This window comes from Bos mutus, chromosome 11 (assembly GCF_027580195.1).
Source record: "Bos mutus isolate GX-2022 chromosome 11, NWIPB_WYAK_1.1, whole genome shotgun sequence".
Taxonomy (NCBI): Eukaryota; Metazoa; Chordata; class Mammalia; order Artiodactyla; family Bovidae; genus Bos; species Bos mutus.
The window spans coordinates 101,577,108-101,590,648 of record NC_091627.1 but is presented as its reverse complement, the minus strand read 5'-3'; the positions used below and the strand labels follow the sequence as shown (position 1 = coordinate 101,590,648).

The following is a 13,541-nucleotide window of genomic DNA, read 5'->3' as shown; positions in this document are numbered from 1 at the left end:
GAGCACCCACATATTGCCTGGAGTGCCCATGAAGGGCAGCTGCCTTGTAAAAAAGTCACAACACCTGTTTTAACTGCCTCAGCAGCAAACCCTGATCAGACAGAGCCCCCAAACACAGGAAATCACAGTGAAGTAAAAGTAGAGACAGCAAATTAATAAACTTTGAAGCTCATATTTCCATATCATATTTTGTCTTCCAGGCCAGACCTGTTGTGAACTCATTGAGAGACAGGCAAGACCTTGTCAGCTACTTTCATGCGAGAAAATAACCTAATTTAGTAGTTTCCAGAATTACTTTCCAATAAGTAACCACAATCCCTGCCAGAATCCCCAAATACAGAGTCACAGTAGCTGCATTACCTAAGACAGGTAAAGACAAGGAGCTGCTCTTCTTGTTTAGTTGTGTCCGACTCTCTGTGACCCCCATAGACTGCAGCCCGCCAGACTCCTCTGTCCTTACCAAGATTGCTGGGTGAAACATCAACAGCCTCAGATATGCAGATGATGCCAGCTTAATGACAGAAAGTGAAGAGGAACTAGAGATCCTCTGGATGAGGATAAAAGAGGAGACTGAAAACGCTGGCTTAAAACTCAACATGAAAAAGACAACTAGATGGAGGTTTAAGTTTTCTTAAATACAGTGACTTTCCCCCCTTTCTTTGGAGAAACCGGTTATGTTTCCTGGTCTGCAGCCACCAGAAGTCACCCCACATCTCATCATCATCAGGAGCGTGAACAGCAGGCAACAGTAAACATTTCTGAACAACTTATGTCCAAAAAAAAATCAACACGCTATATAAAGACATTATTTGGATGCTTGAATAAACATGTTTTACCTTGATCAGCAATGCTGCCAGATAACCCGTGGGCTGGGGGACACAGGCCTTACTGCACCTGGGGTCTGGGGGCTGTGGGGATTGGGGGCTGGATCAGCGCAGGCGCAAAGCTGCAGCTGATTACCTCTGCTCTTAGCAGCACTTATGTTGTGGCAACGGGGAAAACAGAACAGTTTCTGGCAAACAGGAAGGATGCAACAGGGCCAAATGAGGCATTTGTGAACAGTCTGGGAGTGAATGCTCTCAGCTGATCATGAATTAACCTTTCTGGGGGAAAAGTAAGCTCAGGATAAGGTCAGGAATTAAAACTATGTCTGTTCATCAGAAAAAAGGAAACGAAATTCTCCCCCAATATCTGGAAATTTTAGGTGATGCAATTTCTGAAGTTAACTTGAAATGTCTAAGTGTATAAGCCAGGAAGAATCATAGGCTCTTTATCAGGACCCAAGGGAAAAATGATGAATGTAAGCCAGAAAAAGTGCTCAGGAAGAGACTGAAAAGTTGGGTGCTCAGGAGATGTTTCCTTGCTACCACCAAACAGGACTACTGGGGGTCGTTCTGACTATTTCAGCTGATTTCACAATAGATTCCACATTGCTGTCCTTTGGAAGGGACCTGAATCGATCTTTTGAAGACACTGGGCATAAGACACGAACTCAGGTGCACCATGGTCATCTTGATGAGGAAATATAATTACGGACAGGCAGAGAGAAAAATGAGCCATAGAAAGAAAAATTACACACACACACACGTATGTGTATACATATTTATACTCACACATGTATGTGTATATATATTTATACTCACACATGTAAATAGATATGTACACGTATATCTATGTTATTTGTGTTTTTTCTTTTTAAATTTCTTTTTAACTTTTTATTTTATGTTGGAGTATAGTTGACTCATTGGAAAAGACTCTGATGCTGGGAGGGATTGGGGGCAGGAGGAGAAGGGGACGACAGAGGATGAGATGGCTGGATGGCATCACTGACTCGATGGACATGAGTCTGAGTGAACTCCGGGAGTTGGTGATGGACAGGGAGGCCTGGTGTGCTGTGATTCACGGGGTCACAAAGAGTTGGACACGACTGAGCGACTGAACTGAACTGAACCGATAGCTGATTAACAATGTTGTGTTAGTTTCAGGTGTACAGCAAAGTGATTCAATTATACAGATACATGTATCTGAAGCTGAAACTCTGGCCACCTGATGCGAAGAGCTGACTCACTGGAAAAGCCCTGGATGCTGGGAAAGATTGAGGGCAGGAGGAGAAGTGAGTGATAGAGGATGAGATGGTCGGATGGTATCACCAACTCAACAGACATGAGTTTGAGCAAACTGTGGGAGACAGTGAAGGACAGGGAAGCCTGGCATGCTGCAGTCCATGGCAAGGCAAAGAGTTGAACACGACTTAGCGAGTGAACAAAAGCATTCTTTCTACGATTCTTTTCCTGTTTAGGTTGTTACATAATGTTGAGTATAGAGCTCTCTGTGCTATACACTAGGCTCTTGCTGGTGATCCGTTTTAAATATAGCAATGTGTCCATGTTAATCTCATATGTGTTCTTTCAGCTTGACGCTCCGAGCCTTCCACAGGACCAAGCACATATTACACACTCAGTATATGTCTGCTGTCTGATGACCTTTCGTTACTGCAGAATCCCACGCGATAGTGGGGAAGAGGAAATGGTGTATGAGCACGTTCCACTGAGATGGATACAGAATCTGACGTAGGAAAGTTTCGAGGCTCCAACAGGCCACTTAAAAAGTTACAGTAGCTACATGTTCGGAGAAGGCAATGGCACCCCACTCCAGTACTTTTGCCTAGAAAATCCCATGCACGGAGGAGCCTGGTAGGCTGCAGTCCACGGGGTCGCTAGAGTCGGACACGACTGAACGACTTCACTTTCACGCGTTGGAGAAGGAAATGGCAACCCACTCCAGTGTTCTTGCCTGGAGAATCCCAGGGACAGGAAGCCTGGTGGGCTGCCGTCTATGGGGTTGCACAGAGTCAGACATGACTGAAGCGACTTAGCAGCAGCAGCAGCAGATACATATTTAATCCAATAAATGTACCAAGGGCTTATATGGTGTGTACTCTGTCTGGAAAGATGCTATGTTATGCTAAGTCACTTCAGTCGTGTCCGACTCTGTGTGACCCCATAGACAGCAGCCCACCAGGCTCCCCCGTCCCTGGGATTCTCCAGGCAAGAACACTGGAGTGGGTTGCCATTTCCTTCTCCAGTGCATGAAAGTGAAAAGTGAAAGTGAAGTCGCTCAGTCGTGTCGGACTCTTAGCGACCCCATGGACTGCAGCCTACCAGGCTCCTCCGTCCATGGGATTTTCCAGGCAAGAGTACCGGAGTGGGGTGCCATTGCCTTCTAGATAATGTCTAATTTAACTGAATGACTGCACGACTGGAGCACTGCACTCTACATAAGTTGTACTGTGAAAAGGAAATCAAAATAGACCTGGGCTGCATTCTGCTTGGAAGGAAACTGATGCTATACTACAACATTTCTTTATAGTAAAAGTAATCTGTGCTCATGGTAACAACCATTATGATACTTATTTTTAGATAAATCAACTTCAGAGACTACATAATAATTTCTAATATGAAAAATGAGAGAAGATATTTAATACACTATGACCACCTCCCTTCTTACCACTGTTGCCAGTTCTTTAACTACTTTTAATGTCTGTGCTGTGCTTAGTCACTCAGTCGTGTCTGACTTTTTGTGACCCCCATGGACTGTAGCTTGCCAGGCTCCTATGTCCATGGGCATTCTCCAGGCATGAATCTTGGAGGGGATTGCCATGACCTCCTCCAGGGGATCTTCTGAACCCAGGGATCAAACCCACATCTCCTGTATTGCTTTGCCATCTGAGCCATGAGGGAAGCCCTTTTAATGTCTGAGTGAAGTTGCTCAGTCGTGTCCGACTCTTTGCGACCCCATGGACTGTAGCCTACCAGGCTCCTCTGTCCATGGTATTTTCCAGGCAATAGTCCTGGAGTGGATTGCCATTTCCTCCTCCAGGGGATCTTCCCAACCCAGGGATTGAACCCAGGTCTCTCGCATTGTAGACAGATGCTTTACCGTCTGAGCCACCAGGGAAGTCTTTAATGTCTAGTGGGTATTTTAACTATAAATAAATTTAATCCTCTATTTTTTGATTAATCAACTTCTGACAGTACCTTTTCTTTTATACTATGTGAAGTGAAGAAGCCCCCCATTTATGCTTCCCTCCTGCTCTCCCCTCCCTCTATCAATCCTACTCTGCACAGCTATATCTTTCTTCCTGCATAGCTGAGATTTAAAATATTTATACTCTGTTTAGTAATTATTGAGTCATCTCATTAATATTAATTTAATTAATAATTTAGTTTTGGGAAGTACCTATAGGCCAATGAGAAAAATTATATATGAATAATGGAATTTACAATATTGTAACAATATAAATATAATCTCTAAGAAACAGTAGAAAGACTGGACCTGTGTAGAGGGACTGCCACTAAACTTGAATGAAGACAAGGGTTCCCAGCATTTACGTCAAATGGATTCTCATTCTTATATCTCACTGTGGCATAGATTAATCTGTCTCAGACAAAGGCTATGCTTTTCCTAAAAAGAAGTTCAATAAAGCATGCATGTAATGTGTGTAAAAATGTGTGTGTGTGTATATACATAGGCTTCCTGCGTGGTGCTAGTGGTAAAGAACAAACCTTCCAGTGCAGAAGACACAAGAGACAGATCCCTGGGTCAGGAAGATCCCCTGGAGGAGGGCATGGCAACCCACTCCTGTACTCTTGCCTGGGAAATCCCATGGACAGAGAAACCTGGTGGGCTACAGTCCATGGAGTTGCAAAGAGTCAGACACAACTGAAGCGACTGAACACACACACACACACACACACACACACACACAGACACGGTTTTTAAAAAGCAAATTAGGTTAATTGTGAAAACACCTTGCAAGCCCAGAAATGGGACACTGACAAATAAATAACCCAGAATCCTCTTAGGCCTGCATCCTATTGAGTTCCAGTTAGCAAGTAATGGAATCTTGTGTTAATCTTCCATATTTTCTTGATAGTTTTGGCTGCCCTGTATTTATTTGTAAACAAAATAGTCTTCAGTTTTTCCTGATTTTAAATTTCACATCAATGGACTCGTACTGTATGCATTCTTCTGGAACTTACTTCTGTCATTCAGTAGTATGGTTTTTAGATTCAGCCAACATGATGCACCTAGCTTTGGTTCATTCATCCTCACTGCTGTGCAGCATCCCCTTATTTAGTTCAGCTCAGTCGCTCAGTCGTGTCTGACTCTTTGCGACCCCATGGACTGCAGCATGCCAGGCTTCCCTGTCCATTACCAACTCCTGGAGCTTACTCAAACTCATGTCCATCGAGCTGGTGATGCCATCCAACCATCTCATCCTCTGTTGTCCCCTTCTCCTCCTGCCTTCAATCTTTCCCAGCATCAGGGTCTTTTCCAGTGAGTCAGTTCTTCACATCAGGTGGCCAAAATATTGGAGTTTCAACTTCAGCACCAGTCCTTCCAATGAATATTTGGGACATCCTTTAAGATGTACTGGTTGGATCTCCTTGCAGTCCAAGGGACTCTCAAGAGTCTTCTCCAACACCACAGTTCAAAAGCATCAATAAAAACCTGCTATTTTCCTATATTTGACACTTTCTTTTGGTGTTTTACTTAAGAAATACATCAGAAAGATGTTCTCTATACCCTTTTGAAAGTGTATAATTTTACTTGTCACATTTAGGTCTTTTACAAATACCTGGAATAGTTTCTGTATATGATGTGAGGTAGGAGTTAACTTCCTTTTTCTCCCTATAGATTACCAGTTATGTTGGCACTATCTATTAAGAAGCCATTCTTTCTCCATTGATCTATATTGTTAGCTCTGACATGAATCTAGTTTTCATATATCTGTGGGTCTGTTTCCTCTATACCGTTTCACCACTCAATTTGCCTAGTATTATCTTCATTACTTAGTTTTGTTGTTCAGTCGCCAAGTCACGTCCTACTCTTTGCAACCCCATGGACTGCAGCACGCCAGGCCTCCCTGTCCCTTACCATCTTATTACTCAGCTAAAATATTCATTCATTCATTCATAATATTGGTAACACAAGCCTTCAGCCTCACTCTTCTTCAAGAGTATGAGCTATGTATTTTTGGTCCTTTGTAATATCAAATAAATGTGCGAATCAACTTTGTCAGTTTCCACCTATAGAAAAACGAAGTTATAATTTCATTGTCTCCTGGTTCCCACAGCTGCTGTCAAAAGTCAACTGGAAGTTTAACTGTTGCTTCCTTATTAAACGGTATTTTAAGAATTTTTCTTTATGTATGTGGTTTGCAGTTTAACTATTATGTGTCTAGTGTGGACTTATTTTTCTTTATCCTGCTTAATATTCATTGGATTTCTTGAATCTGCAAGGTAGAGCCTTTCAATTGTGGAAAAATTTCAGCCATCATCTCCTTTAACATTCCCTCTCCTTCCTTATCTTTTTCTGGAATTCTAGTTAAATATATTTTAGACCTTCTTGCTGTATATCCCAGGTTTTTAAACTTCCTTTCTCAGTTGCATTCTAGGTAATTTCTTAAGTTCAATTTCCTGCTTCATTACTTTTTCTTCACCTATATCTAAACTACAGTTAAACCTAACCAAAGAAATTTTAATTTCTGTAGAGGTTCTGATTAGTATACTTTTAAATACCATATTTTCAATTTTCTCATTTTTGAAAATTAACATAAACATTCTTATTTTATGTTCTGAGCTTGGTAATTCCAGCATCTGAAGTCCTTGGAGGTCTCTTTAATTCTTGGCTGTGTGTTGTTTTTCTTTGCTTTTGTTCAAGGTCTCTTGTTTTATTGTACGTAAATATTTTTGATAATAAGTGCTCATTTCCCTAGGGATTCTCATTCTCTTATTATTTGTTCTTCTTTATTTTCTTTGTTTTCTTTTTGTGGTATATTCTACATAGCCAGATTTGATCTTTCTGTAATGACTAATCTTTATGTGCCTTAATTTCCTTTCATATTTTTCATCTCTTTTGCTTTATATTCAGAAAAAAAATGTTTTCAACCTTATATTCTAGACTTCAGCTATTATCCATCATTTCTATTAAATTTTTGTCAACTTTATCTTTGATTCTCAAGCGCTCATTTGTTCTATAACTGCTTCTTTTTCATACCAATCTGTTCTTTTTATTTGATGCAAATAATTTCAATTGCTTCTAAAGACTGCAGTCACATTTGAAATTTGTTTCTTCTGTTTCTTGAATTAAGTAGATTTCCTCTGGGTCAGTGTTTTTCTTTGTTGCTCAAGGTTATGTATTCACCTTTTTGAATGTGAATTCAAACTGGTTAAAAAGGTACTGGTGTGGATTTTCTGTATTAGTATATTGATCCATCTTGCTAACATATGTTTCCCTTGTAGGGAGGGGCTGATTTACAGCTTTTTCTAAGTGGACAGAGTAAGTTAATTAAGAGTTCAAGAGAGAAGAACTCTCAAGACAAGCTGGGAATCCTGACTGTCCTCTGAACCCCCAGCAAAAATAGGAAGTAGTTTATTCTGAGTGTAGAGCATTTTGGTTTATTTCCCTCTTGAGAAAAACTGATTTTTCTTCCACCAACCTTAGATGTTGGAGAAGACTCTTGAGAGTCCTTTGGACTGCAAGGAGATCATACCAGTCAATCCTAAAGGAAATCAGTCCCGAATATTCACTGGAAGAACTGATGCTGAAGCTGAAACTCCAATACTTTGGCCACCTGATGTGAAGAACTGACTCATTTGAAAAGACCCTGATGCTGGGAAAGATTGAAGGCAGGAGAAGGGGATGACAGAGGATCAGATGGTTGGATGGCATCAGTGACCTGATGGACATGAGTTTGAGCAAGCTCCAGGAGTTGGTGATGGACAGGGAAGCCTGGCGTGCTGCAGTCCACGGGGTCCAAAGAGTCAGACACGACTGAGCGACTGAACTGAACCAGAGATGTCTATTTTTAAGGTTTGGTATTATCTCAGAATCTACTCTGCTTCTCTCTTAGATGCATGTATGTGCCTGTGCTTAGTCACTCAGTCGTGACCAACTTTTTGTGACCCTACGGACTGTAGTCTGCCAGACTACTCTGTCCATGGGATTCTCCAGGCAAGAATACTGGGGTGGCTTGCCATGCCCTCCTCCAGGGGATCTTCCTAACCCAGGGATTGAACCCAGGTCTCCTGCATTGCAGGCGGACTCTTTACTGTCTGAGCAGGCAGATTCTTTATTGTCTGAGCCACCAGGGAAGCTCAAGAATCCCTTCTCTAGGGGATCTTCCTGACCCAGGAATTGAACCAGGGTCTCCTGCATTGCAGGCAGATTCTTTACCAGCTAAGCTACCGGGAAAGTCCCTCTCTCTTAGGTACCAGCTCCCAACTAGAACTTCTAGGTAACTGTTAATTTTCTTGGCAAATGTTATTTTTTTTTTTTTTTTTTTTGGTACTTTGGTTTCTGGGGGAGGAAAACCAGACTGAAAGCTCTGTATGAACACCTGCCAAGATGGGAGTGGAGGAGTAAGGGGTGGAAGAATAGCCATGTTCCCATCACTGTCATAGTCCACACCTCTTCTCTGCTGGGGTTGAGACGGAACTGGGTCTCTCCCGGAGTGAGCTCTGAAGGACATTCCCACCACTATGGCTTGTTCCTGTTTGTTTCATTATTTTCTTTTCTCTGAGCTTCCCTGCCCAGGATTATCCAACAGCACAGTCCCATCTACTCTCCATTTTCCAGAAACTCAGCTGAATTTCTGGTTTGTTAATGAAATCCTTTCCTGTTTTCAGGGCTATTATGTATTTCCTTCCTTCACACTGCCTCCTTTGGTTATTTTAATGCAGATTCAGAAGGGAGGGAAAGAAGTGCTTCTGCTCAGTCTGACACATGAACGGGACATTCTCACATCTTTAAGAAACTATAAACATGCATCACTTATTTTAATGTTTAAGTTTCTCAATACTTAATAAGCTGCCATTTTATAATAGGAAATTAAGTGGTAATCAGCAAGCTTGCTAAAGAAGCTCTTTTTTAAAAGATTTGGATTAAAAAATAATTTTCTGTTTAATTTGTACACTCTTTTCTCTTAGTATCTACATAACCGTTTTCTAATTTCAAAACTAAAAAAGCACTGACCTAGAGTGGGGAAGATCAGTCCATCAAGATACAAATTGTTCCTCTGAAATTCAGTGTTTTCCTATTTTCTACATACTTAGTGGAGTCATGATTCCCCAAACTGTAATTATTTCAAACCAAAGGCAAGAAACAGCACAGGAAATGCTGGTAGGACCCGCTCTGTAAAGTTTCCAGTGTGCTATAATCCACAGAGGACACTCTGATTTTTATTTTTTTCCATTATGATTTCTTACAGGATTTTGAATATAGTTCCCTGTGCTATCCGGTAGGATCTTGTTGTCTGTCTATTTTATATACATGACTGTATCTGCTAACCCCAAACTCCTCATTTGTTTCCCCCACTTTCCCCTTTGGTAACCGTACGTTTGTTTTCTGTCTCTGTAACTGTGGTTCTGTTTTGTAAATAGGCTCATTCGTGTCATAGTTTATATTCTAGCCATAAGTGATACCATGATATTCCTCCTCTGTCTGACTTACGTCACTTAGCATGATAATCTCCAGGTTCACCCATGGTGCTGCAAATGGCATTATTTCATTCTGTTAGGTAGTTAGAACAGGGAAAAGGAGTCCAGAATGGCGGTGGCTAAAAGCTAAGGAGGAGAAAAGCCCGCGAAATTAGAACAAAGGAGAGTCCAAGGACCGGAGTGAGGACCTCAGGTAAAACAAACAACACTCCTGGCTGGCCCAATTTACATAGGACAGGCCCAGGGAAAAAAAAAAAAACATATAAAAAAAGGAGCCAAAGCTAGCTCTCTCTCTCTCTCTCTCCCGCGTGCTGGGGCGCTCTTCTCTTCACGTCTTTGGATTGACGTGCCCTCATGCTTTGAAGATGGATTTCCCTGCTATCTTCTAAATAAAATAGAGCTGTAACACTGATTTGTCTAAGAGCTATAACACGGTCCATTCGAGACCTGAGGGCTGTGACACGCTGAGGGGGCTTTAATGTTCGTCACTCTGAATCTTTGCTGTGATGAGACAAAGAACCGAGAAGCATACACTCACCCGACAATTCTTTTTATTTTTTTGCTGCATAGCATTCCATTTTGGGTGTGTGTGTATGCACACACTTGTATACACAAACATACCACATCACTGATTTTTAAATAATAATATTATCTTTTTTTTTAATGGGGGAAGCTTTATTTGGGGGGAAAAAAAACCCTTACCCCTAGAAAAGAGAAAGTCAATGACAAAAATACTTAGATGATGAATTGCCAGAATGTGGTTTATGCCATATCATGCAGGTGCCACTCACAATTCCAAAGAAGGTAGGCGTGCTTACATAATCTCAATGGTTATGCTGTGCCAAAAAAAATAGGGCAGATGCAAACAAGAATCTTGGACAGGAATTTAATCTCACACAGAAGGGATGAGAGCAACCTTTTTGGGGTCAAGGTTATGGGAGGGAAAGCCTACTGTCTTTGGGACAGAGATCCCTGAATTCAAATCCTGTAGCTTTTTTTAAGCCATGTAACCATGGTTTAGGTATTAACTGCAGAATCTCATTTTCATCCTGTGCAGAATGGGGCTGCAATGCCTACTTCATACAGCTACTGTTAGGATTAAACGAAAGAGCAGACATAAAGAAGAGACTGAACACAGAAGGGACTGAACAGCTATTTCCTTTGTTCTTCTTTATGTCAAAGACTCCAAGCTGAGAGGAAGTACATTTATTCTATTATATCTATTATCTCCTCCCTTTTCCCTGAACTGTTTAAGTTGAAATGGAAAGAAATGGTGAGGAAAGCAAAGCAATTCTCCTGTATGCTCTCGTCTTTGGCATATGATGCCCATGCCTGCACACCTCATGAACTTAACCATGCATCTCCTGATTCCTTTCCTTATTATTACATTTATTAATTTCTATAGATTTCAAGTCCCTTGGAAATTTCACCTCTTCCCTGGTGCTTGTGCTCACAGCACATTCCAACAGAGGGTGGGGTAATAAATGAGACTGCCTATGCACCATTACGCCATCATCCCCCTCCCCTGACCTTCCTCTAGCTGTGCACTAAAAGTCTAGGGCTTTCTACTGTATTTGTCTCGATGTCTTTTCTCCATAATCTTTCTGCTCTCACAGATGCTCAGTGGGTGAGCCCCAGACACATCTACTGGCTCAGAGTGATTTTCACGTTCAAACATAGCCTTGAAATTTGCAAGCAATGCTCTTTAGCCAACTGGATGGTCAAGAGACTAACAAAGCCCAGTCTCTGTGGGTGTGATTACACGACATGGATGGGGTGGCTTATGCATTTTTAATGCTCAAGGAAACATTAATACCAATTAGCACTGCTGAAGAAGAGAATTAAAACAATACTTCATGGAATGATATTCTCGGTTTGATGATGAAGCCCCAGTGTTTTATTAGACACTGGGGTTCAACAACGAAATTCCTTCTAGGACACTTTAGTCTGTTTCTCCCCAGAAGAGGGCATGGTTTCTTCATGGATTCTAAGAACATTTATCATGAGATCTTCTGATTGTTCTTTGCCCACCTATTTTCTTTTAATTTAGGTAACTCATTGTGTGTGTGTGTGGTAGTCACTCAGTCATGTCCGACTCTTTGTGACCCTCCATGGACTGTAGCCCCCCAGGCTCTTCTGTCCATGGAATTCTCCAGGCAAGAATACTGGAGTGGGTTGCCATTTCCTTCTCATTCAGTTCAGTTCAGTTCAGTCGCTCAGTCGTGTCCAACTCTTTGCGACCCCATGAATCACAGCACGCCAGGCTTCCCGGTCCATCACCAACTCCTGGAGTTCACTCAAACTCACGTCCATCGAGTCGGTGATGCCATCGAGTCGGTGATGCCATCCAGCCATCTCATCCTCTGCAGTCCCCTTTTCCTCCTGCCCATTAGATGCCTTTAAAAATATTTTCCCCTCATACACACCAGAGGCCAACTGTTAGAAAGGATGGTATTCCTTCCTCCTAGGGCTACTTTGAAATTCACCACTTTATATTTTGGCCCCAAGAAAAAAGTGTTAGTTGCTCAGTCGTGTCAGACTCTTTGCAACCTCATGGGCTGTAGCCCACCAGGCTCCTCTATCCATGGAATTCTGCAGGCAAGAATACTGGAGTGGGTTGCCATTCCCTTCTCCAAGGGATCTTCCTGACCCAGGGATCAAACCCGGGTCTCTTGTATTGCAGGCAGCTTCTTTACCATCTGAGCCACCAGGGAAGTCCTTATTTTGTCCCTACTTCCCTTGAATAAAGATAGAACATCCAAGGTCACGATGTACCTTATCCATGTGGGCAGCGCTTTAACAAACGGCCTTCATATTCCCCATTTGATTTTGTCTTAGTGAAGTTCTTTTAAACCTACTGTATATTGCATGCACCCCCGCTCTTCACCCACTCCCACCCCCACATATGAAGCTACAGAAAGAAGCATTTCTTACTTGGATTATTGTGTCCAGAGGAGGCAAGCTGAGAGTCCTAAAATGAAACAAGAATTATCAATTAATTTTCTTATTTTTTTCGTTAGACTTTGTTCTTCATTTCACTAGCATTTTAATATTGATTATGTATTGAAACAATACTATTTAGTTTATATGAGATTACAAAAATTACATGATAAAATTATTTTCACATCTTTATGCTTACAGTTTCAATGTGGCTACTACGAAATAAAAAATTATATGTGTTTATATTATATATCTGTTGGACAGCACTGCTTTTGAGGAATAACAGAACTACTGGATATCTAATGGAAAAAAATAACCCTGACCTTTATATGAATTAATCTTAAAATCACTGTAATTAAATCATAGATCCAAGCATAAATACCCAAACTATAAGAGGTCTAGAAAAGTAACCTTTTTAATTTGATTTTCAAAATGAGATATATTATTGGTCGTTCAGAACCTAATCACTGATCATAATCTCTACCAGCTACCGTAACAAGAACATTTATGTGTTCCTTAAGCAGTTCTGGTATACAGCTCACAATCACTTCTTTGTTGTATTGTGGACTTCTTGTTTTGTTCACTGAAGTGAAATTCCTGTAACATAAAATTCCTATAACATAAAATGAACCACTTTAAACTGAACAGTTCAGTGGCATTTCGTACAGTCACCATGTACTAAACCACCACCTCTAATTGCAAACCATTTCTACCATTGCAAAGTCAAGTTCCTTACCACTCACCACTTTCCCCACTGCCCTCTCCTCAGTACCTGGGGACCACCAGTCTGCATCCTGTCTTTATGACTTCTATTCTGGGTATTTCATATTACTATAATGATACAATATGTCACCTTTTTTGTTTGGCTTCTTTCATTTAGCATAATGTTTCAGAGGTTCACCCATATCATAGCATATGTGAATGTTTCGTTCCTTTTTATGGCTGAATAATACTCCATTATATATGTATACACACACACACACACACCGATTTGTTTATCCATTCATCTGTTAATGGACATGTGGGCTGCTCCCACCTTTTGACTATTGTGAGTAGTGTTGCTATGAATATATATGTGCATGTGCTTGTTGAACCCTT

General features: G+C 41.2%; 1 protein-coding gene across 6 annotated transcripts in view; it reads right to left on the bottom strand.

The window, feature by feature from the left end:
• Positions 1–13,541, bottom strand: part of AFF3 (ALF transcription elongation factor 3) — a 587,368-nt gene that overhangs the window by 194,859 nt on the left and 378,968 nt on the right. For all 6 annotated transcript variants that reach the window (XM_070379962.1, XM_070379956.1, XM_070379957.1 and 3 more), the window contains one exon: positions 12,438–12,474. In XM_070379962.1, the coding sequence (XP_070236063.1) occupies positions 12,438–12,474 (37 nt within the window). The remainder of the gene's footprint in view (positions 1–12,437; positions 12,475–13,541) is intronic.